The sequence below is a fragment of the Felis catus genome, chromosome F2, assembly GCF_018350175.1.
Source record: "Felis catus isolate Fca126 chromosome F2, F.catus_Fca126_mat1.0, whole genome shotgun sequence".
NCBI classification, from domain to species: domain Eukaryota; kingdom Metazoa; phylum Chordata; class Mammalia; order Carnivora; family Felidae; genus Felis; species Felis catus.
In genome coordinates, this window is record NC_058385.1 from 83295347 (window position 1) to 83323345 (window position 27999).

The 27999-nt window shown below is 51.0% G+C and overlaps 2 protein-coding genes and 1 long non-coding RNA gene across 22 annotated transcripts; 1 reads left to right on the forward strand and 2 right to left on the reverse strand.

Moving 5' to 3' along the window:
* Positions 1-29: 29 nt before the first annotated feature.
* ZNF7 (zinc finger protein 7) lies at positions 30-15028 on the reverse strand. Of its 13 annotated transcripts, none has more exons than XM_045050222.1 (6): positions 14898-15006; positions 14610-14762; positions 13211-13253; positions 12714-12873; positions 7774-7890; positions 30-4321 (listed from the first exon to the last, which is right to left on the reverse strand). In XM_045050222.1, exons 3-6 carry the CDS (start codon positions 13235-13237, stop codon positions 2523-2525), a joined length of 2103 nt encoding a protein of 700 aa, XP_044906157.1. In that variant the 5' UTR covers positions 13238-13253; positions 14610-14762; positions 14898-15006; the 3' UTR covers positions 30-2522. The 13 variants fall into 13 exon arrangements, 12 of the variants coding, with proteins under 12 accessions (XP_044906157.1, XP_006943528.1, XP_011289836.1 ...); XR_006592783.1 differs by lacking the exons at positions 14610-14762; positions 14898-15006 and adding an exon at positions 14318-14588 and having other exon boundaries at positions 30-648; positions 1339-4321; XM_006943466.4 differs by lacking the exon at positions 14610-14762 and having other exon boundaries at positions 12714-12840; positions 14898-15028.
* Positions 14942-27779, forward strand: LOC123383237. 2 transcript variants are annotated; one of them, XR_006592784.1, is made up of 3 exons: positions 14942-15081; positions 24316-24529; positions 25374-27779. It is a non-coding gene; the product is annotated as an uncharacterized LOC123383237 (long non-coding RNA). The 2 variants fall into 2 exon arrangements; XR_006592785.1 differs by lacking the exon at positions 14942-15081 and having other exon boundaries at positions 24393-24529; positions 25377-27779.
* ZNF517 (zinc finger protein 517) lies at positions 20466-27260 on the reverse strand. 7 transcript variants are annotated; one of them, XM_045050224.1, is made up of 6 exons: positions 27183-27237; positions 24820-24958; positions 24181-24324; positions 23378-23504; positions 22979-23092; positions 20466-22183 (listed from the first exon to the last, which is right to left on the reverse strand). In XM_045050224.1, exons 2-6 carry the CDS (start codon positions 24871-24873, stop codon positions 20982-20984), a joined length of 1641 nt encoding a protein of 546 aa, XP_044906159.1. In that variant the 5' UTR covers positions 24874-24958; positions 27183-27237; the 3' UTR covers positions 20466-20981. The 7 variants fall into 7 exon arrangements, with proteins under 7 accessions (XP_044906159.1, XP_044906158.1, XP_019678860.1 ...); XM_045050223.1 differs by lacking the exon at positions 27183-27237 and adding an exon at positions 25065-25374; XM_019823301.3 differs by lacking the exon at positions 24820-24958 and having other exon boundaries at positions 24181-24304.
* Positions 27780-27999: the final 220 nt, after the last annotated feature.

Consider the following 27999-nt stretch of genomic DNA (forward strand, 5'->3'; position numbering starts at 1 on the left):
AGAGCCAGCCTGCACACAAAAGGGCCAGCTCTGTTCCAATAAACTTTATTTGGTCACACTGAAATGTGATTTCAACATACTTTTCAAACGTCATAAAATAGTCATTTTTCCCATTTAAAAATGTAAAAACGCTTCTTAGCTTTTAGGCCTTTTAAGAGGTAAACTGAGGTACATTAAATTTTTGAAGAGTTTATATTTGAACAAACACTGCCTGGAGCCAGGCAGGACCACACTGAAACATCAGGAGTGCTGTGCTGGCAGGAGAAAAGGGAGAGGTGTTTACAGATGCAGGAGCAAAACTGGGAAACTGTGTGACTGGTTATGGCTTAAGCAGGTGCCTTATTTGGGGAAATCTAGTTGACTGTGATTAGGTGTTCTTAAATTTCATTTTCTCAGATAGGATTGCATTTACAGGAACGGACTCTGGCTTAGCTTTTGATCTGCTTGTGTAGTTCCCAAGGCATGAGAGTCACCCAGTCTAATGGCCTCGTACATATTTTCACAGGCTGCATAAACAGCAAACTGCATTTTGCCCATACGCTATAATCTGTCAGCTCCTGATCTAGAACCATATCAATCCAAAGAGAGAATCCAGGTGAAGAAGACTTAGGTTGAATCCTCTGGCCCTTTTCGGCTGGCCTGTGGTTGCTGTTAGAAGACAGAAAGCACCATGCTCAGGCTGGAATCTGGAAGAGTTCATGTAACTTTCCACCCCTCTGTCCCATCATTACCCAGAAGTGGCAGAGACAGGTTTCCTTTCTGGGAATGGCACATTCAGTGACCAGACTGCCTTCCTAAGGCACGTGGGCCCACGAAAAGTCCCTGGTCCTCTGGCAATGACCCTTTTGGACACACTTCTGTGGAGAGGCGGTTACAGCCACTGAAATGGGCACAATGATTTCATGGTGTCCTGACACCCGGGCTGGGAACACCACTTCCAAGGGGGCGGGTACAGGCCAGGGGGACAATCTTCACTCCTAGGACTAGCACTGTGGCCTAAGAACACATCACTCGTTGTGCCTGACTGAGCAGCAGTGGGTGGCAACTGGGCTGACCTGCTGTGGGACCGAGATCCCTGTCCATGTATTAGAAACACAAACACACAGACTTGACCATCCTGAACTCTGCTGTTCCTAATGCCAGAAAGTTGGGGAATTCCCAATGCAAACAGAGGGATCAGCCAGCCTGACTTTCACCTAATACAAATCCAGAACCTGCTGTTGGGCCATACCACACATGGCCATTGAGGCTGTGTCTCAAAGACCTACCCACAGGCTTAACCATACCAGGTGATGGTGACCCAAATCAAGTGTTGCAATAAATCCTGAAGTGACTGACCTGTGTCCCTCTGGGTTATCTTTCTGTATGTGGGAGAAATGGGCCTCTCCATTGGGACAAGGGGGAGGGGTCCCTGGTCCAAATTTCACCCCTCCGATAACTGTCAATGACACCAAAGATCGGCAGGTGTCGATTGAGTGGTCGTGGGTAGTAGCCAGTCTAAGACTTCTGGTCCCCTGGAACTTTTTCACAGTTGGCAGGGCCAGGACCCTGAGGGCGGGGCCACCATCAACACTGTTAGCCTCATTCTGCGGGTCAGCAGTCTGTCTCCACCTCCACCAGCATCCGGGAAAAGGCAATGGTCTCACATGCAGCTCGCAGACCCTCCTGGTTCTGGCAGTTTGTGTGGCAGGAGCGGTTCTGGGGAGTCTGGTAAGCAGCCTGGCCTCCGGGTAGCTCCGCTGGGCTCACATGAGCAGTTTCTGCAGTGCTGAGGCCAGGTCTGCCCTGGGTTCCGCTAGAGATGCTGGCTCGGGGTCTCAGTGTGGGAGCAGGGAGCTCTCCCACATTCAGTTCTTATGGTCACCCTGTAACGATGCTCAGATAAGCAGACAGACTCTGGATTTCATGGAGAACAGTGGCATCCAGAGTCACAGAGCAGGTCCCTGGGTGCAGGTGCTACTCCTGGAGTGCCTGCACTGATCCAAGCTCCTGTCTGAAGAGGCTGGTGCCAGGCCCTCTGGCTGTAGCCCCGGGTTGCTCTGATGGGGATGGAGTTGGAGGAAAAGGAGTCAGGTGAAGAAGGCAGCTTCCTCTGGGCTTCCACTAGCACAAGCTAACACATCCTTACTGCTGAAGCCAGTCTGAGGAACTGTCTAAGGAACTGCTAAGGGAAGACGCTTTGGGCAACTTCTCAGCTACTTGTGTGGCAGGGCTCATGGGCCTTTTCCCATGACACTTCCTCATCCGCGGGATGTGGCGTCTTTCTTCTGTGAACTCGAAAGTCTACACGTGTGCACCCTGGCTTGAGGGACACAGGCTTTGCTGCGCGGGATGAGGTCACACGTTGCAGCAAAGATATATCCACTTTGTACGAATTTGGACATTTTCTCTCTTAAGGGAGCAATTCTGAACCTATCCCCACATTCTAAATTCTTGTCAGTATAAATGATCCCATATAAAATACGTTAAGGTTAAGGCTGCAGGTTTATTCACATTTATACACATTTATAAAGACAGGTGGTCTATCCCATGTGAATTTTCTGATGCTGAGTAAGCCGTGAGCTCCGATTAAAAGCTTTGCCACATTCGTTACATTTGTAAGGTTTCTCTCCAGTGTGAATTCTCTGATGAATGATTAGATGTGAGCGCCACCTGAATATTTTCTCACATTCGTTACATTTATGCAGTTTCTTTACAGTGCTGACTTTTCTACGGCTCACATGGGTAGAAGCTTCCAGGGTATTCCCATATTCATGATACCACTGGGCACGAGTGTGGATCCTCTGGTGCTCAATAAGATAGGAACTCCGGCTGAAGGCTTTCCCACACTCACTACATCCATACGGCTTCACTCCTGCATGAATTATCTGGTGTTGGAAAAGGGTTGAGTTTTGACTGAAGGCCTTCCCACATTCAGTACATTTATAGGGTCTCTCCCCAGTGTGGACCCTTTGATGTATTGTGAGCTGTGTGCTCATACTGAAAGCCTTTCCACATTCGACACACTCGTAGGGCTTCTCTCCCTTATGGATTCTCTGATGGTAAATGAGACTTGAACTCTGGCTGAAGGCTTTTCCACAGTCACTACACTCGTAGGGTTTCTCTCCAGTGTGAATTCTCTGGTGCTGAATTAGGTGTGAGCCCTGGACAAAGCCTTTCCCACACTCATCACACTTGAATGGTTTTTCTCCAGTGTGAGTTCGCTGGTGGCGAATAAGCCGTGAGCTACAACCAAATGCTTTTGCACACTTGTTGCATTTATAAGGTTTCTCTCCAGTGTGGGTCAGTTGATGCTGACTAAGGCGAGACACCCACCTGAAGGCCTTCCCACACTCATCACACTTAAACGGTTTCTCTGTAGTGTGGATTCTCTGATGGGCAATGTGGCTGGGACTACCTGGGCTTCTTGGAAGTTGAGGCTTCTCCCCGGCATGCATCCGCTGGTGTTGAGCCAGGGTTGAGCTCTGGCTAAAGGCCTTCCCACACTCCTGGCACTGGTAGGGCCTCTCTCCAGTGTGGGTCCTCTGGTGTCTGACCAGCTGAGACTGTTGGCTGAAGGCCTTCCCACACTCCCGACAGCCATAGGGCCTCTCTCCCGTGTGGACCCTCTGGTGGTGGATGAGGCTGGAGCTCTGACCAAAGGCCTTTCCACACTCCTCACACCTGTAAGGCTTCTCTCCAGTATGAATTCTTTGATGCTGAATAAGTTTTGAGCTCAGACGAAAAGCTTTTCCACACTCAATGCATTTGAATGGCTTCTCTCCAGTGTGGATTCTCTGATGCTGATTAAGCTGCGAGCACAACCTGAAGACTTTCCCACATTCCTCACATTCATACGGCTTCTCTCCATGGCAGTTACTTCGAGGTTTCCCCTGCAAGCAATCAGGTAATTTTTTTTTACACTCTGGACATCTGTTAGGTTTCTTCGGTGTATTAATTTCCTGATGCAGAGCAATGTCCGGAGTCGATCTGAAACTCCTGCCACACATATCACATCTTCGGGATGTCCCTTCTGCGGCACCTCCCTTACTTTTGTCAGGGTGACAACCCAGTACGCCAATGCCCTCCAGCTCGCCACGTCCCTGGGCACCCTCCTTGGCGAAGGTCTTCCTGGGAGTCACAGTGCCAGTGTTCAAGCAATTTTTCTGGAGGAGGGAGCTTGGCTTACTCTCTGACCAGACCTCAGAATCAGAGGTGTCTCTAAAGCCAGAACTCTGAGGAAAACCTTGTGGGGAGCTTCTGACCATGGCCACACGGGGTTCCGATTTTAGAGCATCCACGTCCTCACAGGCCTGCTCACTTGCCATCCCAGCTGCAGAATCTGAAATAAACAGGAAATAAAATGGTTCTTATCCCCTGTGCTCAGAGAAAGGACAAAGACCAGGGGCAGTGGCGGAGGCTGCATCAGGCAAGGATACACCCACATGGAAAACACTACCAGAAGTCGGGCCTTGGACAGTTCTCAAGATTTAGCTTCGTTGACACTTTTACTTCATGCGTTCAACTACCGTGTGTTCCTGTGGGGGGGGGACACATCAGCAGAGGCTCGTCCCGTGGGGAACCGGTATGAGTGAAAATCCATAAGGAAGTTCTGGGCTGGAGAGCCTGGCAAGTGTGGCAAAAGGCAGGTTGGGCTTGAGGTGCCAGAGGCTCCTGGATCCAGAGGTGTGGTGAGGGGAGTTAATGGACAGGTTCCGAGGAAGATGAGGCTGGACAGCTGCCGTGGGGCACGCCCTGGGTGAGCCTGAAGGGGGGTGGTACTGAGCAGGACCCCAGACCCGAATCTGGCTTCCTCCAGCTGCTGCTAAGCCACCTTCTCTGATACACATCTGACCACGTACGTCAGCCCCACAGCTTCCAGGAGGCCACACCCGGTGGCCTATACTGCCTTCTCATTCCCTTGGGGTTCTGGTCAGTCCACTCACCCCTGACTGACCCCCACGAGGCCTTCCTGACATCTGCCTTCCTTCTAGACTTTCCAAATAAGTGTCAGCCCCTCTCCTACTCGGCAGTCCCAGAAAGTACCCTTGCTAAACTCACACACCTCCTTGGTGTCTGTGATCACACCCAGGGTCATAACTAACATCACAACCAACTTCATAACCAGTGCGATAACCGCTGTTATAACCAGTCCATTTCTACCCCACAGAAATATCCTCCAGGGGCCCAGTTCCAGGGTTCCTGGTGGCTCTTAATGTCAGTCCCCTCTCCAGCTCGGTGATCTGAAGTTCTCAGTCAGTCCTAGGGTGAGGAAGAGGCCATCACATACTGAGCATCTTCTGGGCATAAGGAACACTTAGTTCCTGGCTGTTCCTCAATTAGTCTTTGTGACAATCCAATGAGGTCAGTAGTGAGTTAGAGAAGGAGCTTGTGGTTCCCCAGTCACACAGCTAATTACAGAATCAGGAATGAACCCAATTCTGTTCCCCCAACACATGCCCCTTCAACCTCTCTGTGCCCTTATGACACAGGGCATCTCCTACCTGGCCTCTGGGGCACAATCACACAACCTTTCGACAGGGCAAAAGTGGCCATATGGTGCTGGCTCACTCAGTCCTCTGCCCAGGCCTCCCTCCACTCTGGAGATGAGAAAGTGGACATGCACTGCTCTCCTCTCCCTCCTGCTGGAAAACAAAGGCCCCCATGGACGCCAAGGAAGAGCACAGTGGAAACGTCCACAGTTGTGAGCCTAGAACCTCCCGCTGCACAGGAAGGAGAAAGATAATCCACGTGGTTCAGCAGCCACAAGCCCACCCAACTCCTCTCTGGAGTCTGCCTCCACCTGGCTTTCTGCAATCAAGTCTATGGGAAGCCTCCCTACGCACCAGGCTTCCCCTCAGGCTCAGCTAGCCACATGGTCCCTCTCCTCTTTGGGCCCACGTCACACTCGTACCCAGCACGGCCCATTTTTACGTGACCCTACTTACTAGTGACACCTTCTCTGACAAAGACCCTCTCTTGACCAGCTCAGCCAGGCTCCTCTGAGCCTTTCTCGACCAGGCCTCATCCTTGGCCCGTAAGGACAAAAGACTAATGTCGCTACTTACAGCTAAAGGTTTCCTCCCTAGGATGAGCCTAGCCCTCCTTAAGGTGTGTGCCTGAGAAAACTCAAGGCTGTCAGAACGATCTGTTTATTCCAGCCACACCTGAGGGACAGGTTGTCTCCCAACTTCTGTGGGAGGGCAAGACCCAAATGCCACAAGCAGAGGTCAGCAAGCCCAGGTAGGTGTCAGAGGGTCCACTCCCTTCCGCTCTTGTAATCCATCACTTCCTGGCTCTAGCTGAACCCCACTCACCCCCTGCCTGCTCTGATCATGTCTGAACAAATGGAAGCCGAGTTCACTCACACTGGACTTTCTCCATTGCAATTTATTACTATGGATTAAGAAAAATCTATCCCCACCATTTTAACTAGTGCCTCGCTATGTGTATCTATGCATGACACTGCCCACGGGGCCCCTCGGGGACTCATAATTGAAGCCTAGAGTTCTCATCCTTCCCTAGAACTCAAAAGCCCTTCTCTGTAAGCTCTGAACAACCTGTGAGAGGATACAAGCACATGTTAAAAAACAGAGCCTCCTTCTGGAAGTGGTTTTCCCTCAGACAACAGATGTTGTCCCTGCAGGCTGACAGGCACTAAGGTCTCTTGTGCTGGGGACAAAGGTAGCTGTGGTGGTGGGTTAGGGGTGTGGCTCTGCAACCTGCTGCCGCTCTGGGCCATTCCTCAGTTACCTGCTGCACTAGCCAGGCACAGATAACATCTCTGGGTACTTACATTTTTCTGACACGCTCCACATGTTTTCATCTGTGAGGCCGTACTCTTGTCCTATGTCTCAGGCTTGTGACAAGTCTACATTTATTGTGGGGAGGTGTTCTTTGCTGCTGCCTCATCACCATAAAGACCATTTGCTGCGTAAAAACCCATGGAACTACCCAATTCTGCCAGCTCCAGCTAGCTTTTCCGCCATGGTACCCCCTTTGAAATCTCTCCTCCACCTTGGAAATACTTAGTAGGAGCTGGGTTTTAACTGGGCTAGCCTACAGCTTTACCTCCTTCCCAGGAAGGATCAAAAAGGGGTCTAAGCAGGAAGGCAAGGCCAAGGAGGCTGGGGGCTGGGGTCAATGTTCCCAACACTCCTGCCCATACACTCATACCTCAGGACACGAACCTGCTGATGCCTCGATTTTGGCCGTGTGGCTTCCAGAATTGTGAGACAATTAACCTCTGTGGTTTTAAGCCTCAAGTTTGTGGTGCTTTGGTACAGCAGCCCTAGGACCCAACACAGCCCTGAAGCCTGATGTGAGAGGCTGGGGTCACCCAGGAGCCCAAACAGTCCTGGAGGAGCTGCTGGCAGGTGGGAGGCAACTGTCTCAGGGATGACTGATGTTTGCCTGAGAGGCTGCTCAGAGCCAAGCTTAGTGCTTCCCTTGGAAGTTCCTTTGCACTTTGCTTAACACGAACATCAGTAAAATTGGAAATTGAACCTATGCCTGAAAAGCAAACTCTGTTTTTGCTATAACACGTAAGAGTCTCATGTCCCTGCTTTTCTGTAGTTCAGTCTCTCCCAATACAACCCCACGACCAGGCGATAGTTCTGTCAACGGGCCCACCTGTGGCCCCGTGGTGCCCCCAGGCAGCCCGGCATGCCCTCTTGGCTGGTCCCTGGGGTCTGCCTTCAGCTTCCCACCCTCAACCCTTGCTGGGCATGGGTTCCCCGAACATCTCCTCACTCCTTTACCTGGAAACCTCTTTGCCACAGGCCTAAGCCTCACCTGTAAGGGAGGTCCTTGCCACCTCTCTCCCCTCGACTCCCTTCAGGTCAAGGACCCATGGCTCCTGCCCCTGCTCCAACCGGGAGATCAGCTCAGGCTTGAAGACCAGGAATCCTGCTGTGGGGATGGCAGAGAAGGGGACCATGTCAGCATGGCTGAGGGTACACCCCAGGGCCCAATGCTCTTGGTTTCCAGGAATTAAGAGGCAGGGGGCTGTTGGAGCACAAGCAGAGCTTCCAAAGGGAACATCAGGGGGAGAAGGTCTGGACACAGTGGCCCTCTCTGTCCAGCTCCTCAAGTTGGACAATGAGAGATACCTGGACTCCCAGCCCATCCCCATCCACACCAGGGCCAGGATCCTCAGGGGATCTATCACCAAAGAATCTGCAAGGAACAGGCCAGGTCTAGCTTTAGGAGAAAGCAGCCAGGCACTGCCAGCACCTCCCTCAGCAGAGATGGCCTGTCCCTCAGTTCAGAGGGCAGGAACATTCCAGGAGATAGGAGTGGCCAAGAAGCAAGACAGAAACAACAAAAGTAAGCCAACAAATGAATGGATTTTAATTCGGAGGGCGCTAAGCCCTGTGGTCAGGGTTTCCCTCCCCCAGGTTTCCGGCTGTGGGGGTGGGGAAGGGCAAGCAGAGAGACCCTGAAGGATAAAGGCCTCAGGTGCACATAGGACTCCATGCTCAGCAGGAAACGTGCTCTCTCGAAGAACATGTGGAATGTACAAAGAAAACAACTCTAGGCCAACTGTGAAGGGAGTCATGTCCACAGGACAATACAACGCTGTGCCCCAACCCAAAATATAATTGGATGTGAAGGTTATGACAACACGGAGCTCAAAGCTATTAGGTACTTGGGGCGCCTGGATGGCTCAGTCGGTTAAGCATCTCCCTTCGGCTCAGGTCATCATCTCGCGGTTCATGGGTTCAAGCCCCACATCGGGCTCTGAGCTGACAGCTCGGAGCCTGGACCCTGCTTCGGATTCTGTGTTTCTTTCTCTCTCTCTCTCTCTCTCTGCCCCCCCCCACACACCACACACACACACCACACACACACTCTCAAAAATAAACATTAAAAAACTAAAAACAAACAACTACTTGAAAACTAAATAATGAATTACTAAGTAGCAGCTCTATTTACTACAAAACTCATGGGATGAAGCTGAAGCAGTATTTGCAAATAAAATTTTACATTTTTAAATACATTTATTATAGAAATGAGCATAGTAAAACACAAATGAGATAAACGTTAAACTCAAGAAGTTGGGAACAAAACAGCACAGCAAACTCAAATAAATAAAAAGGAAGAAAATAATAAAGGTGGGGTGGGATTCAATGAAATAGAGAACAAAGGCAACAACACTATCCCCCACCCCCAGAGAAAGATCAGCCAAACCACAACCTGGTTCTCTGAAAAAACGAATACGACAGCTCTTGTGGCAAAATTGACTGAGGTCAACACAGTGAAAAAATAAAATAAATAAGGAAAACAACTACACACACAATGCAGACTAAAAATAAAAGAGTATTATGAACAAACAGATGCTAAAAAACTTGGAAATCTAAACGAACACATCACTTCACAGGAAAACTAAAAATGACAAAATCAGCACAAAAGGAAACTTGCAAACTTGACAGATATTATTCACTAAAAAACAAAACCAGGGGCGCCTGGGTGGCTGAGTCGGTTGGGCATCTGACTATGGCTCAGGTCATGATCTCACGGTTTGTGAGTTTGAGCCCCGCGTCGGGCTCTGTGCTGACAGCTCAGAGCTTGGAGCCTTCTTCACATTCTGTGTCTCCCTCTTTCTCTGCCCCTTCCCTGTCTCTCAAAAATCAATAAGCATTAAAAAAAGAAACAAACAAAAACAAAACTAAAAGCAAAAAACACTAGCGCAAGACCTTCCTTTCCCAAGGGCCCAAGGCCCAGACAGTTTTACCAAACACTGTAATTCCACCTACATAAATTCTTCCAGAAATTAAAGACAGCAAAATGTGCCCAGTTCATCTTATGAAACTCATATGCCAAGGGCCATTTGCCAAAAAAATAGAAAAACAATTCACAAAAAGAAAACATATAGGGGCACCTGGATGGCTCAGTTAAGCAAATGACTTCAGCTCAGGTCGTCATCTCACAGTTCATGAGTTCAAGCCCCGCGTCGGGCTCTGTGTTGACAGCTCAGAGCCTGGAGCCTGCTTCGGATTCTGTGTCTTCCTCTCTCTCTGCCTCTCCCCCGCTCACACTCTCTTTCTCTCTTCCTCAAAAAAAAATTTTTTTTAAACCTTTTTTAAATTAAAACACAAAAACAAACAAAAAACAAACAAACAAAAAAAAACCAGGGGTGCCTGGGTGGCTGAGTCAGTTAAACATCCAACCTCAGGTCAGATCATGATCTCACAGTCTGTGGGTTCAAGCCCTACATTGGGCTCTGTGCTGACAGCTTGAAGCCTGCTTCAGATTCTGTGTCTCTCTCTCTCTCTTTCCCTCACCCACTCATGCTCTGTCTCTCTGTCTCTCTCTCTCTCAAAAAATAAACATTAAAAAAAACCAAAACAACAAAAAACAATAAAAAGAAACATATTAAAAGTCAATTTTGCTCATGAACAGGGAAGCAAAAATCTGAAACATAATACTGCCTAGCTGAATCCAAAATAGTACTGAAATTTATATGTAAAATATAATTTAAGTAGAGTTTACTCCAGAAATACAAAACACGTTAATAAGATTTACTAGACTAATAAGGTGAAAAAATCATACAAACACTTCAATTGATGCAGAAAAATAATTTGTTTACGATTATGATTAGCCAACTTCTGATGTTAATTAAATGTATTCCTTTTTTTTTAAAAAAAAAAAGGGGGGGTCTTTTTATTTAGTTATTTTTTAATTTATTTTTTAAGTAATCTCCACACCCAAGGTGGGCTGGAACTCACAGTCCCAAGATGAAGGAGATGCACGCTCCACAGACCAAGCCAGGTGCCCCTAGAAAAATCTTCCTTTTAGATTTTTTTCTATGTTTATTTTTGAGAGAGAACACAAGTTGGGGAGGTGTAGAGAGAGAGACCAAGAATCCAAAGCACAAAGTTTGACATGGGGCTCAAACCCACAAACCGTTGAGATCATGACCTGAGCTGAAGTTGCACGTTCAACCGACTGAGCCCCGCAGGTGCCCTGAAGTATTATTCCCTTTAACACGAGGAACAAAGGGCGCCTGGGTGGTTCATCTGGTTGAGAGACCAACTCTTGATTTTGGCTCAGGTCATGATCCCAGGGCTGTGGGCTTGAGTCCCAAGTAGGGCTCCTTGTTGAGTATGGAGCCTGCCTAAGGTTCTCTCTCTCTCTCTCTCTCTCTCTCTCTCTACCCCTCTTCCCAATTGCACACGTTCGCTTTCTCTCAAATAAAAAAAAATTAAATAAGGAACAAAACAAGCATATCCACATAAGTCCTGTCTGACACACCACTGTGGCTCTGGGCACAGCTAAAGGCCAGGACACTGGGGACACCAAGGGGGAAACCACCACTGGTTCAGCTGCAGGTGACTCCTCCTAGAATACAGCACCAGAGCAGCAGGAAGTTCAACAAAGTTACCAAATACAAGCATTTCTGTAGAGCAGCTATACTCAGTTAAAAATATAGCAACATAAAAAAAGATACATTCACAAAGCAACCAAAAATAAAGTATCTAGACGGGACCAGACCACTCTGGAGAAAATCTAATAAATTTCTAGAATTCTTTTTTTTTTTTTTAACGTTTATTTATTTTTGAGACAGAGAAACAGAGCATGAACAGGGGAGGGGCAGAGAGAGAGGGAGACACAGAATCTGAAATGGGCTCCAGGCTCTGAGCTGTCAGCACAGAGCCCGACGCGGGGCTCGAACTCACGGACCGTGAGATCATGACCTGAGCCGAAGTCGGACGATTAACCGACCGAGCCACCCAGGCGCCCCTAAATTTCTAGAATTCTAATAAATTACAGAGAATAAATGGAGACACATTCCATGGTCTTGGGTGGGAACAGTTAATGAGGACGAGATCAGTTCTTCTCTTGTTAGTTCTAGAAATTCAAAGCACTCCCAATAAAAATTCCAGTTCCAAGTATTGAATAACTCACTTGCTATAAACTTATATGAAAGAATTACCTTATTACCCACGAGTAGATAAGCAAAGTTTTATGAAAGAATAAAAAGGGGAAGTTGTCTTACCAGGTATTAAGACACACTACGAGGCCAGCTCAGAAACACAGTCACACACATGAAAAAAGGTGGCTCCACAAATCAACGGAAGACAATGGGCTGCTTAGGCGGTGATACCAGGAAATGGCTCAGTGTATAAACAAAAATAAAGCAAGACTCCTACCTAACTCCAGACACAAACGTGGTGCCAAGATCTAAATAAGAAACATAAAGTTCACAGGCGAACGTATAAATTGTCTCTATGACCTTGGAGAGGAAAGAACTTTTAAATACAATTTCAAAGATACAACCCATAAGGCAAAAACTAATGGATTTGATTCATTAAAATCTGACCTCACAAAGTTAACAAACACAGGGACACCGGATTCAGTTAAGTACCTGACTTTGGCTCAGGTCATGATCTCATGGTTCATGAGTTTCGGCCCCACGTGGGGCTCTGTTCTGACAGCTCAGAGCCTGGAGCCTGCTTCAGATTCTGTCTCCCTCTGTCTTTGCCCCTCCCCTGCTTGCATTCTCTCACTTTCTCAAAAATAAGCATTAAATTTTTTTTTTTTAAAAGTTAACAAACACAAGAGAACGGGAAAAGTTATTTACAATGCACAAAACTCACCACAACACCTCCCAGGGTCAGCTCTTGATCCACAAAGACCCACGGCCCCCATAACCACAGCCCTGACAAGGGCCTGGCTAGGTGGGTGCTGACCAATGATGCAGGGGGAGGGGTCCCAAGATGCAGCCTCACCTAGTCCAGCCACACTGCTGTGGTTCTCCAGCATTACTTCCTTGTAGAGGGCCCTCTGGCCAGGGTCCAGACACTGCCACTCCTCCCTCGAGAAGTGCACGGCCACATCACCGAACGTCACAGCCTCCTGAAAAAACATACACCAGCACCCCAGGGAAACCTGGGTGCCAGCCCCATCCTGGCTCCACCTCATGGTGTGTCTCAGCCACATGTACCACAGGGCTGGGCAAGACAGTCACCGAGCCCCTTTGGCTCTAAAATCAAGGGGAGTGGCAGTATGAAGGAGGGGGAAGGAGCCAGCCCTACAAACCTCCCCCCACAAGAGCCTCAGATGGGCCCCAGTCTGGGCAGAGGATGGGCTTGCCTGAGCTTGGGAATGGCCACAAGGGGCCAATGGAGGGTCTAGGCCAAGGCCCAGGGGGCAGGGTGGGTGTTCAGAAGAAAAGGTAGGGGCCCTCACAGAGCAAGTGAGGAAACGGAGGCAGTCACACTCCTACCATGAGGCTCGGTGGATGGGCATCCATGTGTCCTGGATGAGACCTGTTGGCAGTTATGAAAGGATCAGAGGTCAAGGTACTGGAGGACCCCTAGCCCTGACTTCCTGGCTAACTGAGAGGGTACTGTGTTCTCCAATCCTTTACCTTTAACCCCCGATGTTCATTAGCAAGGACATAAGGTGGAACCAACATAACCACAGCACTTAAGTATCTTCCCCCACTCCCCACCAAAGCTTCATCTTTCAGAGTGTGTGGTGTGTGGGAATCACTCCAGACACAGAAGGGGTGGTTGCCACACGTGGTAAGTGCTAGACTAAGCAATGGGGATGTAGCAGCGCACAAGGCTTGAGAACTTTCCCATCATGAAGCACAGTCTAAAGGGTTAACGATACAAACACAACATCACAACCATGACCATGCCCCAGTGCAAGAAAACTCTGAAAGCATTTAAACTAGGAAACTCTGGTTTAATGATGAGTCACTTCCCAGGGGAGCTAACTAGGCCAAGAGGATGGAGGTAGGGAGGGCGCTAAAGGCAGCAGGGAAGGCATGTGCAAAGGGACTGAAGCAAAATAGAATGGGCAGAATGAGTCCATGGAGCTGTTCACAAGCAGCAAGGGGAAGTGGTGGTGTGACTGGAGGATGACGCCAGAACAGTGGATTACCGTAGGAAAAGGAACGGATTCAGAATCCCCGCCCCCCCCCCCCCCCCCGCCCCAGCAATCTACATAAACTTGGCCCCAATCCCAGGCATTCCCCTAGGCAGTCTGAATGAGAAGTGGGCTTCCTATGGGAGCTTCTGGCTCAGAAAGTGGCGTGTGGGCGGAAGCTCCAGGCCGTGGGCATAGTGAAGCTGACCCAGGCAGTAGTGAGCACTGTCGGGTGGGCCCCCACCTGCGACGGGCCAAGAGTGAATCTGGAAGCGCTGGATCCCAGGTTCCCAGTAGAAACGGACAGGCCCTGAGAAGGGAAACACTCCACCCTACCCTAGGCACAGCCCTTTTTTTTACCACTGTCCCACGGGCAGTAAATGAGGGGAAAAGGAGACTTGAGAAGCTGTAGTTATGCAGAAAGGAGAATCAGGGATCCCCTCTCGAGCAGGCCTACACCTGGTGGGAGGCCGCGGGTGGATCCCGCGCCGGGCCTGCAGGACTCGCCCAAATGCCTCCTGCCTCCGCGGGCCAAGGCGGCCGCAGTTCGACCACCTCCCACGCCAGGCGCCCATGGCCTCCCCAAGCCGCTCGCGACATCCGCGCTTCCCAGCGGGGAGGCAGGGGATCGCCGGGCCCGCAGGGCCGGAGGCGGGAGGACGCGGGGGTCGGCCGGTTGCCACTCCGTCCGAGGGCGATGAGCACGTAACGTGCCCCAACCCGAGTCCGCGCCGGACGCGCCCACTCACCCTCCCCGTGGGCCGCCCGAGCCTCGAAACGCGGGACAAAACCGGAAACGGGCCTCGGGCTCACGCTCCCTCTTCTTCTCACAGACTTCCGGGCGTTCTGGGCGGCTCGGAGGCTCGGCCGTCTCGATGGTTCCCAGCCGCCCCGCCCCGGCGCTGGGGAAGGGGCGGGGCTGGGGTCAAGGGAGGGGTGGGCCCGCGGAAGGTGGCGGACGTGCAGGCCAAAGGGCGGAGGGGGTCCTGGCGAAGCGGGTGAAGAGCCTGAGGTGGCCCGGGCCCGGCCCCGCCTACCTCTTATCACCTCGGGGACGCTGGACCCCGCACCAGATCTGTGCCCGGGCTTTTCTACAGAAGGCAGCTCCCGCTGGGCACGGTCCAGGCACCAGGCAACGGAGACGCCTCGACCACGGGCGAAGTGGGCACGGGGGAGCGGCTAGCTTGGGAGGAGGGCAGAGGAGCCGAGTGGAGACAGCAGGTATTGTCTGGGTGGTTGGGGCACGTGGTCCAGGCCGCGGACACCGCTGAAGCTGGGCGGGAGGCGCAGGGCACCTAAAGCGGAAGAATGCGCCCCGGAGGCGGGAAGGGCGGGGCAGAGAATGCGCAGAACTTTTTCGGTAGAAGAGACCTAGCACTCGACTCGTCGACGACCCAAATATCGGGGTCCGTGACAGCCGCGGTGAAATCTGGCGCAAACCCTACGGGAGGAGATGGACTGAATCAGCCCCCCGCCCCGACTCCGAGGGGAGGTACTAGGGAAAAGCGGGCCTTGCGGGGTTCTCCGGCGAGATCAGCTCCTTTCCCGAGCCTCTCGGTCCTAGCGCTCACAGCCTGCAACACCGTCGCTCCTAACTCAACTCTACCAGTCCCACATCCTCTCTGGTTACGCACAGGGAGCATCTGTGCAAATGATGAATAAACGAGTGAATAGAGAACTGGGAAGGACAGGGAACATACCTGCTTCCCAGCCGCCCTCCAGGTCCTAATTCCCAACCAAGGCGCTCCCAGAAAGAAACCCGGGTGCGCTGAGCACACTTCTGGTCCCACCTACTGGGAGCCTTCCAACTGGAGTCTTCACACAGCAGCATCAAAAGCCGGGGGAGTCCTGGCCCCAGGCTAGCCTGTTCTAGGTAGATGGGTAGGGTCATTCCTGAGATGACTCAAAGAGCAAGAAGGGGAGGCAAAGACCCTTAGGATAGAGCTGTTTCAGCCAGCACGAGAGCCTGGTCCAGAGCACCCACCCACCCCACACCTGGGTGGTGTGGGGGTGCAGATACCAGGGTGCAAAGGCCCTGCAGGTGCTGCTGGGGTGGGCAGCAGTGATGGGGATTTCTTCTATCCATTGCAGGCCATTCCAGGACCTCCATGTCCCAGTCCCACAATCCTCACTGAACCTTGGGCCCAATGAGCAAACAAACCAACTGTTCATAGCCAGAGGCCTAAACACTATGAATGGTCAGTGTGTCCCTTCTCTGAGCCAGCCCAGATTGCTTTCCAGCTATTTCCAGCCTGGGAATAGGATTCCACATCATAAATGTAACTAGGGAAAAAGTCGTTACCTTAATCACTTACAAGAAGATGTGTTTCTAAGGACTTTTTCTGTATCCTAGTAGGTAGCCCAGAGCAATAATACTTTCAACAAACTGGAGCAGAGCTTCTCCACAGGCCATCCTTGGGCACTCAGGAGTCTCATGATATACTACAATATACCTAGGGCTTGTTTTAGTCTGGTATGGTAAGACATGCAGACTTGGAAATGATTGTCATGAAGGAAGATAATTATACTCAGTTTCTCTAGAAGGCAGGGTACAACATGAAGGGCCACACTGGGAAGCACCAGCATAGGTCAGGAGGCAGGAGAGAGGGAGGGTACAGTGTGGCCCAGAGCCTTTATTGGGGTTTCTGCAGGAAGGAATGGGCAATGCAGGGCAGGTACACTAAGTAAAATCAGGGTCAGATAGTTTGAATAATTTCAGCAAGCTCCAGGGTAGAAATGTGATTTCTAATTGATAAGTGGCTCTGGGATGAATTAGGGCACGAGGAGCTTTGCCTTGGTGTGTGAGTTTGATAAAGGAGATAGTTGGGAGTGTGGGCTCTGGATTTGTTGGCTTGTATCAAAGCCTTGCTCTAAAGGGTTGTTTGCTATTTCTAGGAATGTCTTTTGGATCTAGGCCTGCTTGGCTCCAAAGCTGGTGGGAGGAACCAACAGACCCAAGGGCCTTGCACAGAAGCAGAATTTCCCTAATCCCCCGGCCTGAGAAGGTCAGGAGCTGGGAATCCTGAGAACAAAAAGGGAGTTGGAAGTAGGGCCAAGAGGGCCTGAGGAGGTTGGTGACAAGGGCCTGTGTCCAGCACAGAGAGACCTTGTCCCCACCCCTCCTGGGCTGTCTATTGGCACCAGGCTCTTCCTGAGGCGCCATCTCCTCCCTCTCCTGTGTGACTCCTTTTCTCCTACTCAGGCCCAGGTCCCTCAAAGGCAGAGCCCGTGATGTTGCCATCATGCATCTCTTCTGTGCTCAACAAGGATCACATGCTCAATAGAAACCTGTTTGAAAGACTGAGTAACCTGAGTCAGCAAACTTATTTTTCTTTAAAGGAACATAACAACTGAAAAATAGGATTTCCAAAAATTATGTGGATTTCCTGCACTCAGAACGGGAGTTCAAGTTTAATTAGAATGGAACTGAAATATGGCTGAAGTGGTACTCAGAGATACGCCTTTTACAAAATTCACACTACCAGATGTCACTGATACTTTTGAATTCTTTTTCAGAGGAGAGCTGCTTCCTGTTAGTGTCCATTTGAATACTGCTGTTTAAAAAAAGTCAGGGCTCACACCCATTGGGATTGCTACTATCAAAACAACAAAAAACAACAAGTGTTGACGAGCATTTGGAGAAAGGGAACCCTCGTGCACTGCTGGTCGGGGTGTAGAATGATGCAGCCACTGTAGAAAACAGGAAAAAGATTAAACACAATTACTTTATGACCTAGCAATTCCACTTCTGGATGAATACACAAAGGAATTGAAAGCAGGGTCTGGAAGAGATGTTTGTACACCCATGTTCACAGCAATATTAGTTACAGTCGCCAAAAGGTGGAAGCAATGCAAGTCTCCACGACAGATGAGTGGATAAGGAAAATGTCCAACCATACAATAGTAAATATTACTCAACCTTTTAAAAGGAAAGACATTGTATCACATGCTACAACATTGATAAATTCAGAGGACATTATACTCTGTGAAATCAGCAGTCACAAAAGGACAAATACTATTTTACTCCACTAAGATGAGGTTCCTAGAGTAGTCAGAAATCATAGGGACATAAAGTAGAATGGTAGTTACCAGGATCTGGGAGAAGGGAACGGGGAATTGTTTAATGGGAACAGTTTCAGTTTTACAAAATGAAAAGGGTTCTCAAGATGGATGGTTGTGATGGGTCCACCGTATGAATACGCTTAATACCACCAAACTGTATACTTAAAAATGGTTAAGATGGCAAACACTGTGTATATTTTACCACAGTTTTTTTTTTTTTTTTTTTTTTTTTTGGAAAAAAGGGCTGAAAACTGGCTTTGTGCTTTGAAAAAGGGCACCTCTTCAAGTATATTCTTAGTTTACTTAGTGAGAAAACCACATTTTGCAAATACTTCGAGGATTTGCTGACAAGATCACCAGCTGATGCTTTTCCACAGGCTGGAGGCATAGGGAAACCTAAGCTTGCTTGCTTGCTTATTTAGTTAGCTAATTTATTTATTTTGAGAGGAATGAGAGAGAGAGAGAGAGAGAGAAGAGAGGAGATGGGCAAGGGCAGCTTGGAGCCTGACTCAGGGCTCAATCCCACAAACCAAGACCATGACCTGAGTTGAAATCAAGAGTTGGACGCTCAACTAGCTGAGCCACCCAGGCGCCCCAACCTAAGCTTTTAAAGGCTTTTTAACTGATTACTCCAGACCTACCAGGATACTTAAAATCAGTTGATTAGGTGCTTTAATCACATCTGCAAAATCACTTCACAACAGCCTTTGGGTTAGTGTCTAAGTATTAGGTAGGTGTGTGAGCTACAAATGACCACCATTTCCTTCCTCCTGCATAGCCTGCCACTCAGGAATTCAGCTGAAAGGGAATTCTGGGGGCAGTTTAGCCCGGTGACTCGACACACTAAAAGTCATTTCAAACACTAGAGTAATCCTGTTTGTAAAAACACAGGCACACATAGGCTGAATATTTGAAATGTAGAGAAAAAAGTCTGGAATGAACTACCCAGACTTAACAGGTGTATGTCTGGGGAGTAAGGTGGGAATGTGGGACAAGGGAAGAGGGAAATATTTTCTATTTTTGTATTGAGATTTCGTTATTGTTTTACTGCAAATATGTAGTATTTCTGTAACTTAACCAAAGTAAAGAAAGTGTTTTATAAAATCCTGGGGTGGACAAGGCCTTTCTAATCACAACAAGACAGTTTTGCCCATAGGGAACATGTATTTTTCTTATTAAAAACCTCATAACTAAAAGCAAATAAGGAACTGGGAAAAAATATTTGTAATATATCACTTCCTCAAGTGTATGACGCAGTTTCTGTCCCATCTCTTCCATGCTCACCCACCACCAAAAGACCTGTGGTTTGTATCACAGTTGAAGAAACAGGTATTAAGGGAAAGGGATTGGAGCTCAACACAGAGGCTTAAAAACCTAATAAAAATAGGTACAAGAGCTTACAGGGAATTTACTCACGAAAAGGCCAAGAAATATAAATGAAAACAAGACTGGCATTTTTCATGATTAATCAAATGGTTAAAAACAGTCCCTCCACATCTGTAACCCTGATGGGGAAAGTCCACCTCAGCCACAAGCAAATGTGCACAGGTCTGCTACGGGGCCAACAAATACAGTGAAGGTGTGAGGAAAGGACAGATGTGTGACAGTAAGGAAGCTGCTACCTAAACCAGTTAGCAGGGACACGGTTCTAAGCAAAGGAAACCCCGATTTGTAAAACAAATACCATACATGTGCATTAGAAAGAGTCAGGGGGTGGGGAGGCACCTGCGTGACTCACTTGGTTAAGCATCCGACTTTGGTTCAGGTCATAGTCTTGTGGGTTCGAGCCCCACGTCGGGGTTCTGTGCTGACAGCAAGAGCCTGCAGCCTGGGTTAGATTCTGTGTCTCCCTGTGTCTCCCGACAATAAATAAACATTAAAAAAAAATCTTTTTAAGAGGCTAAGGGGGTGCCTGGGTGGCTCAGTCAGTTAACTGTCCAACTCTTGATCTCGGTTTTGGTCATGTCTTGTGATTCATGAGATCGAGCTCTGCTGAGAGCGCAGAAACTGCTTGGGATTCTCTCTCTCCTCTCTCTGTGCCTCCCCAACTCATGTTCTCTCTGTCTCAAAATAAATAAATAAGCATTAAAATTAAAAAAAAGAGGCTAAGAAAACACACCAAACATCGCTGTAGTGATCTCTGAAGAGTGAGACCAAAGGGCAGTTTTTTACATTTCTAAGTTCTTGCATTTCCCAAATATCCTAAAATAAATTTATATTTGGGGGAAAATGATTAAAAAATACACATTCACTGGTAGCTCTGCTTGGGGCTGGCGGCTTCCTTTCTGGCACACCTTTTGTAAGATGCTGTAGAAGCCCCTCAGTGTTCTCAGGGCTCCTGGGGCCGGGGGGCTGATGAAGAAGAAGGGTCACTAAGAGATGGCCCCTCTCACCAGCGGCCACCCAGGGAAGCTTCTCCCCAGTGAATACCTTCTGCTGACAGGCCTGCTGAGGGATCACACTTAGCCTGGCTGGGGCTCCCAAGGCACTGCCTGGGAGCCTGCAGACCCCACTCCCGAGTCCTGCTTCAGCCACCACTACCCCTCCAGCTTTGCCGTGGCTTGTCAACAAACCCTGGGTCTGAGAGTTCCCAACGTCTCCATGGCAGGTGTTGTGTGGATTCTAGTCCTCTGCCCCACTAGGTGGCTGGGTCCCCTGCCAACAGTCTGATCTTGGTCAATTCTAGTAACAAATGAACATCCAAAAAAAAAAAAAAAAAAGCCAACAGATTCCGCTCCCCTCCCCCCATCACAAGTCAATATTTGGAAAACCGAGGAGTGGAAAGAGAAAACGAAACCCACCCCCAACCCCCACTTGTGTTGGAGCCCGCGTGTGCCTCCAGGCGCAGACTTGGACGGTTTAGAAATGCCGCCCTCCCGCGGGCATCTGGGCTCAGCAGTTGTGGGGGGACCCGCTCTGGCTCAGCCTTCCTCACTGCCCTTCCCTCGGGCTGCTCGACCACAGCCCTGGCCCTGACCCTTCTCACAGCCAAGCGGGGAGGACCGACAGCCTTCTGCCTTGGGGCCCCCTCCTGGATGAGTTCTCCGCCTCTCATCAACTCAACGGGGAGCCCAGCGGGGCACCCGTCTGTCCTCCCCACCCTCCCGGGAACACGCGGGCCCGTGGACTTTCTGGTGTTGGATGAGGGCTGACGGCCGGCCGCAGGCCCCGCCACAGGCCCGGCACCGGTAGGGCCTCTGGGCACCGTGGAGCCGGTAGTGCTCATTCAGCGTGTAGCTCCTGCGGAAAGCCTTGCCACACTCCGTGCAGGCAAAGGGCTTCTGCTTGGTGTGGGTCTTCTGGTGCAGAGTGAGGTTGGACTTCCGGCTGAAGGCTTTGCCGCATTCCCTGCACTCGAAGGGCTTCTCGCCCGTGTGCAGCCTCTGGTGCAGGAGGAGCAAGGAGTTGTGTTTGAAGGGCTTCTGGCACACGGGGCACTCGAACGGCCTGGCGCCCGAGGCGGTCTTCTGTGCGCCGCCGGGCTGGGGGTTCTGGCGGCCGCCGTCTTCTCGGGGGCCGTCCCCGGCGTGCAGCCGGTGGTGTTTGAGGAGCGACGACCCGCGGATGAAGCGCTGCCCGCACTGCAGGCACGTGTACGGCCGCTCCCCGCTGTGGATGCGGCCGTGCTCGTTGAGGGTGAACCTGCGGCAGAAGGCCTTCCCGCACTCGCCGCACTCGTACGGCTTTTCTCCCGTGTGGAACTTCTGGTGCTGCCGGAGCCGGGAGCTGCGGCCAAAGGCCTTCCCGCACTCGCCGCACTCGTAGGGCTTCTCCCGCGTGTGGACCCTGTGGTGTGCGGTCAGCTGAGTGCTCTGCCGGAAGGCCTTCCCGCACTCGCTGCACTGGTAGGGCTTCTCCTCAGTGTGGATGAGCTGGTGTCTCAGGAGGATGGAGCTCTGCTTGAAGGCCTTGCCACACTCGGTGCACTGGTAGGGCTTGGCCCCCGTGTGGATGACCTGGTGCCTGAGCAGCAGCGAGTTGTACTTGAACGCCTTGCCGCAAGCACACCTGTACACTCTGTCCCCAGCAGCCTCTGCAGGGCCCAAGCCTGGCTGTTTTGCCTCCAGGGTCCCCAGGGACGTGCTAAGTTCCCCACCAAGGCCGCCTGCCTGGGGGTCGAGTTGTCGTTTATCTGACCCATCTTTAGGACGGCCATTCCTCTCCTCAGGGAGGCGCCCCCAAACTGTGCCCAACAGTCCTAACTGCTTAGAGGACACACTCCCCGGAGAAGACTCCTTGACCCCGGCCTCCATCCTAGAATCTGGAAGAATGAACAGAAAATGGAAAGGTGACCTCGCCTCTACGTTCACAAAAGGAACTCTGATTTGAGGACAGAATCCTCATGTCAAAGTGGTAGAGAGGTTTGGAAACTTCTTGCAAGAAAGAAACTGTAAAATCAGGGTTTGTATAAGAGGACCCAAAGGAAGGTTCATTAAGGGCTTAAGCACTGTGGGAGGTTAGCTCAAGAGGGGAACTCATGACCAGGGAGGGGCATCAGGAGGACAGGGGAGGGCACAGCTTGGCCCAAAGTACTGGGGCAGAGGTTGGGGGGTAGGGAGCAGGCCTGATGCAGGAGTGGGACCTGCAGGGTGTGGGGTACTGCTATCCTTTGCTCACCTCTTCCTCCCAGCACTCACTCACAGGTCATCCACTCAGTAGACAGGTCAGAGTCCTGCCCATACAGGCCCCATGGGCCTGTAGGACTGCAGGCCACCTTTCCTCCCTTTCTGCAGCCTCTGCAGTCCCAAAGTCAGGCCTTGGCATGTGAGCCACGGGGAGCTGGAAGGATCAAAGCGGCTCAAGGGTCTTCCCTGCTGGGTCTTCCTCACACACCCACTGCCCCCACAGATCTGGCCTGACACCTCGGGGCACAAGGAAGGATGTTCATGCACTTGGGTTTCTTGTACAAGTTAGCCCTGGGTGACCTTGGGTGACAAGCAAGGTGTTTAGTAAGAAATTTGGCCATGCTGTGAGGAACTAAACGTACAGCCTTCCAAGCACCAGGGGGCTACAAGGAGCTGTGTGAAGGCCAGGCCTTGCTGTGCCTTGCACTTACCTGGGCACAGGTTGGCCACAGTCCCTTGCTCCTCAGCCACCTGCAGAATCAAAGCCCCTGGCTCCTCCCCTTGTTCCAAGAGGGAGATCAGCGCTGGTTTGGCAACGAGAAAGCCTACATGCAGGGAGGAGAGCAGCACGTGTCAGGGAGCAGGAGGAAGGGTGTCTGGCTGCCTGGCTGGAGGCCTCAGAGGACACACACTTGGGGTGGGTTGGAACACCTACTTTCCCAGGAGCAGGGCAGCTGGGTGGCCATGGAGAGATGAGGGGGAACCCCTCCAACTTCCCCTCTGGGCATGTTAGGCTTTGAATTTGGAAAGGAACCAACTCCCCCAGGGGGCCGGTGGAAGAAGCAGGGTTGTGTCTGAGCCCAGCCCCAGGATGGAAGGGGAAGCCTCACCCAGTGAGGCCACGTGCCCGTAGTTCTCCAGCATCACGTCCCTGTACAGTGCCCGCTGGTCGGGGGCCAGGCAACTCCACTCTATTCTCGTGAAGTACACAGCCACGTCCTCAAACACAACGGCCTCCTGCAACCACAAACTCTGCTGTCTGGGGCTATCTGGGCAGGAGATGCGGAGACCATGTCAGGGATATTTAGGACGCCTGTTCAGCTCTGGGAAGTCAAGGCTTCTGTATGGTCACTGTTGCATTCCTAAGGCCTGGCATGGGGGGGAGGGGGTACACCTCAACACTCTCCAAGGAAAAGTGGAACAGCCCTATTGCCAAAGCCACGGGAGAAGTGAGGGTCTCAACCTTGGCCTGGGTAGGGGCACCCTCGAGATGCTGGTGGCCGAGCCTCCACACTGGTGGGGAGAGTTCCTGTCCTGTTCTCTGGTTCTCTGCTCTTAGTGGAAAAGCCAAAGGCTGTGTGCACCAAGAAGGTCTGACCATTCACACCAGATGGAGGCAGGTGCTGGGGAGGGACAGGGCCCCTGACCTTGCTTGCTGACCCTTGAAGCTCAGGGGCTTCAGGAGACTGTGGGCAGCCTACTTCTGCCCAAAGCCTCAGGAAGGAGTTGACAGAGCCATTGTGAGTCTTCGAAGGGAGGAGGCTGACCCTTGGCTTACAGAATCCATCCCTGTGACCCACCTGCAGGAGTGGGAGCTACATGGGTGGGCCTGGGGCCCCCTGGGAAGGTCCTCAGGGCTGAAAAGCTGAGGATGGGGATGAAGGCAGCCTAAAGGCTCAGAGGGGACACTCACCTGGAGTCTGGGCGTCGCAAGTGGCACCGCCATTCCAAGGTCCCCTTCAGGGGAAAGGCAGGCGCTGGGGACGGTGAGTGTTGAGTAGGAAGAGCCCAGGCCTAAGGCCCATCCACCCCTGTCCCTGTCTCCCAGAAGGACCACCCAGATACAGAAGAGACAAGAAAGCGTGAGACATGAGGCAAGCACATCCCGGTCAGCCCAGACGACCCCTCACATCCCAAGAAGACACAACCGGAGACCTGCTCACCCACAAGCCTCCACCTCTCACTCCTGGTTTTCCCAGGGATGTCTTCTGGGACCATCCTACTTCAAATGATATTCCCGGGTGTCTGGATAGCTCACTCAGGTAAGAGTGTGACTCTTGATTTCCACTCAGGTCACGAGCTCACAGTTTGTGAGTTCAAGCCCTGAGTCAGGCTCCATACTGACAGACTGGAGCCTGCTTGGGGTTCTCTCTCTCCCACCCCCCACCCCACCCCCACCCTTCCCTCACATGTATGTGTGCTCTCTCTCAAAATAAATAAACTTAAATAAATAAACAAAATGCCATCCCCACCGCAGAATTCCTTCCCTATCCTCATTCCATTTTATTTTCATCCATAGCACCTGCTATCGGACATAATGCAGTCAACTTACTTGCTTCTTATCCACCTTCCCCCATGAGATGAGGCCTGCAGTCTGGTTATTCATGCTGTACCCCCAGGGCCTGGGGGAGGGCCTGATACACAGCAAGGATTTGTGGAATGAATGAGTGGTTCCCTGACAGTGGGTGATTCTGCAACCAGTAAAACCATGTTGTGGAACACCAGAAAACATTGTTACTGCATTACCACGTGAAATAAGCAGACTCTAAGCAAAAAAATAAATCTGGCAGCACATACCCCAGCACATTAGCCTTAGTTTCTTCCAAGGTAGTTTTTATTTTCCTTCTTCTCATTTTTCTGATTTCTCTAAGACTTATTGCTTCTTTTCAAATATGTGTCGCAGTTGAGGAAAAATTATTTATAAAAGCCAGTAAATACAATCTGCTCTGGCTAGGTGCTCAGAGTAGACTGGTCTCCATGTCCCCTCCTCAATGGACACTCGAGCTCCTGTGTATTGGGTGGAGGTATCTAGAGTACCCTTTTCTGTGGGGCTTGAGCCTCCTAAGTAGCTGCCGCTTTGTAAAGCGATGTCCCTTTTGGCAACAGCAGAAATCCTGCGGTTATGATGCCACGAGGTAACATCTGGCAGGAAGGCCCTTTTAACATGTGAGAGTATAACAGGCTACAGAGGATGATCTGAGAGGCTTGGTGAGTCATCTGTGCCCGGACAGCACAAACGGCAAGTGCAAAGAGCAGAGCCACACCACTACCAGACACGGCACTGGGCTGTCTGTCCAGGGCAGTCTGCGTGGACCATTGCTGCTGCCCCTGTTGACAGAGCTATTGTCCTCCTCACCCCGACAAGACAGCCACAGCACCTTAAGAGGAGGAGCATCTCAGGAGAAGACCTGGCTGTCAACTCAACACATACCGCTCTCCACAGTTAGGAGGGTAAGTTACCATGCCTGTCTCTTTGCTTATTTCTGGGGAATGCATGTCCTCAGGGAGGGGCCACCTGGTTAGAGGGGAAAAGACCTGATTTTAGTCCTATCTTTGGAGCCAGGGAATAAGTCTTTAATGTGAGAAAAACAGCGCTAAGTTGAAAAAAGTGGAGGAGAGGATACAATGATAACAAAACAGGTTCCTGCTCGGAGTCCTGAGACAGAAAATATCAAGGGGAAGGGGAGCGCTAACTTAGATGGGGGTTCAGGGAGGGCTTCTTGAGGGGATTACATTTAATTGGGGCCTGGAGGACCGGCAGGAGTCATTCTTTCCCTCCAATTTTGAATAAAACCTCTGTTCCTCAGGGGACTGGGGCACCTTGCTCCACTCCCTCACCTACCCCCTTGTGTACTACACTGCAGCCAAGCTGGCGTTCTCTCTGTTACTCAAATTAGCCAATGCCATTCTGATGCACTTTCCTTTGCCTACAAGGGCTTAGCAAGGCCTGTTGGCCACCAGGTTTCAGTTCAAATGTTAACTTCTTGCAGAGACCTTCCCTGCTCACCTACAGCCACCCCTAACTCCTTAACTCTCACAAACGTATCCTCTTGGTTCATTTTCTTCATAGCCCTTGAAATCATCAAAAACTATTTTCTCAGAGCACCTGGGTGGCTCGGTTAAGCATCCGTCTCTTGATTTCAGCTCAGGTCAAGATCTCACGGTGGTGGGATTGAACACAACTGGGCATGGAGCTGGCTTAATTAAGATGCTCTTTCTCTGCCCCTCCCTCGCTCGATTACACTCTCTCTCTCAAAAAAAAAACTGCTTTCTTGTTTGTTGCCTCTATTGCATTAATGCCTCACTTCTATTACAACAGATGTTTCATGAAGTCAGGGATGTTACCCCTTCACTGCAGTATCCCCAGCACTAGAAGGGTCGTCAGGACAAGGTAAGTATGCCAGTTGTCCGAATGCTAGTTGTCCAATGAATGAGGCAACTCCGCGAAGAGGGGGCGGGGGCGAAGAACCGCACCGGGTAAAGCAAGGGCGTCGGGCTGACAATTGGTTGGAAAACGAGGGTGCAGGGGAGAGGCAGCGCATGGGGTGGCCAGCCGGCACGAGCTGCTCACGAGCGGGTGTGCTCAGGCAACTGCAGGCGCGAGGCCGACGGGGACGCAACCCGGACAGAACCGGTCCTCCCAGGTCTCCCACCACTGCAGCCTCAGCTCTGCGCAGCCACCCAGGCTCTGCGGGACCGGCCCGCACACTTGCCGCGCCAGCCGGTGGGAACCGGACTCCGGACCCTCCCTAAGGCCCAGAACGAAGGAAAAGCGAGGGGGCGGCGCCGGCTGCAGGTCAGCGCCCCGCGGTGCTCAGCGCGGCCTCTGTGCGGACCACAGCCTCAGCCAGGCCGGGTTCAGAGAACCGCACTCACCCCACTCCGGTCCCCGCCCCGCGGCCAGGACCTACTCACCCTGGGCCGCTATCCCGGACCGCACGCAGAGGGCGCCGGGAGCAGGCGGTCCGGTTCCGGCCCGCCCCCGGAAACGGGTCTCAGCGCCGCTCTAGGAGGCTCGGAGGACCACGCGCCTCGGTGGGCGCCTTTTGGCTCCTACGGCGCGAGGCTGGTGATGGAAGAGGGCTGCTGAGGGCGGGGCGCTCTTCTGGACCTGATCTCCCGTGAACTCCCAAATCCGAGGGGCGAGCCCGCTGCGGGAGTCGGGGATCCCGGCGCAGAGCCCCCAAGCCTGAGAGCAGACGCGTCCACGCGAGACCTCGAGAAAGGCCAATGGAAAAGTCGAGCATCATTCCAGGCAACCGGGTGCTGAGGCAGCGTCCTTTCTCTTTCAACTTTTTGTTGTTAGATAATTATAAAATCATGCAAGTTGCAAAGGCAGTACGGAGAGGTCCTGTGTATCCTTCACCCTCTTCCCCTACAGTTGAAAAAGCTTCTCTACGATCGTGTCTTTCAAACTTTTGTGACACGGTAAAAAATGCTTTACAGTATGACCCAGCACACGCACAAATCTATGCTTATGAATAAATGCTTACACATATAGTAATTTTAAAAGAACTTAAACAAAACTATTTAGTCTTATGCGATGAAATCTCGTATATTTTTCTTTAAATGTTTTATTTTTATAAAGGGGAGGGGGGACAAAAGCAGAGACCACCTTTTTGAAGAGGGACACAAGAGCCAAAATGTACAAGGCAGCAAAGGAGGCACCTATATTTTATTTTTTTTTTATTTTTTTTTTAACGTTTATTCGTTTTAGAGACAGAGAGAGAGA

Coding starts and splice junctions, on each gene's coding strand:
- ZNF7 (XM_045050219.1), bottom strand. CDS start 14,460: ATGTCGCGAGCGGCTTGGGGAGGCCATGGGCGCCTGGCGTGGGAGGTG. Junction 12,874..13,210: donor CCCATCCACCGAGCCTCATG/GTAGGAGTGTGA, acceptor GCTGGCACCCAG/GTTTCCCTGGGGTGCTGGTG. Junction 4,322..7,773: donor GGCAAGGACCTCCCTTACAG/GTGAGGCTTAGG, acceptor TGTTTATTTCAG/ATTCTGCAGCTGGGATGGCA.
- ZNF517 (XM_045050223.1), bottom strand. CDS start 25,120: ATGAGAAGAAGGAAAATAAAAACTACCTTGGAAGAAACTAAGGCTAAT. Junction 24,325..24,819: donor GGAAGGTGGATAAGAAGCAA/GTAAGTTGACTG, acceptor TTCTGTATCTGG/GTGGTCCTTCTGGGAGACAG. Junction 23,505..24,180: donor TTGCGACGCCCAGACTCCAG/GTGAGTGTCCCC, acceptor TTGTGGTTGCAG/GAGGCCGTTGTGTTTGAGGA.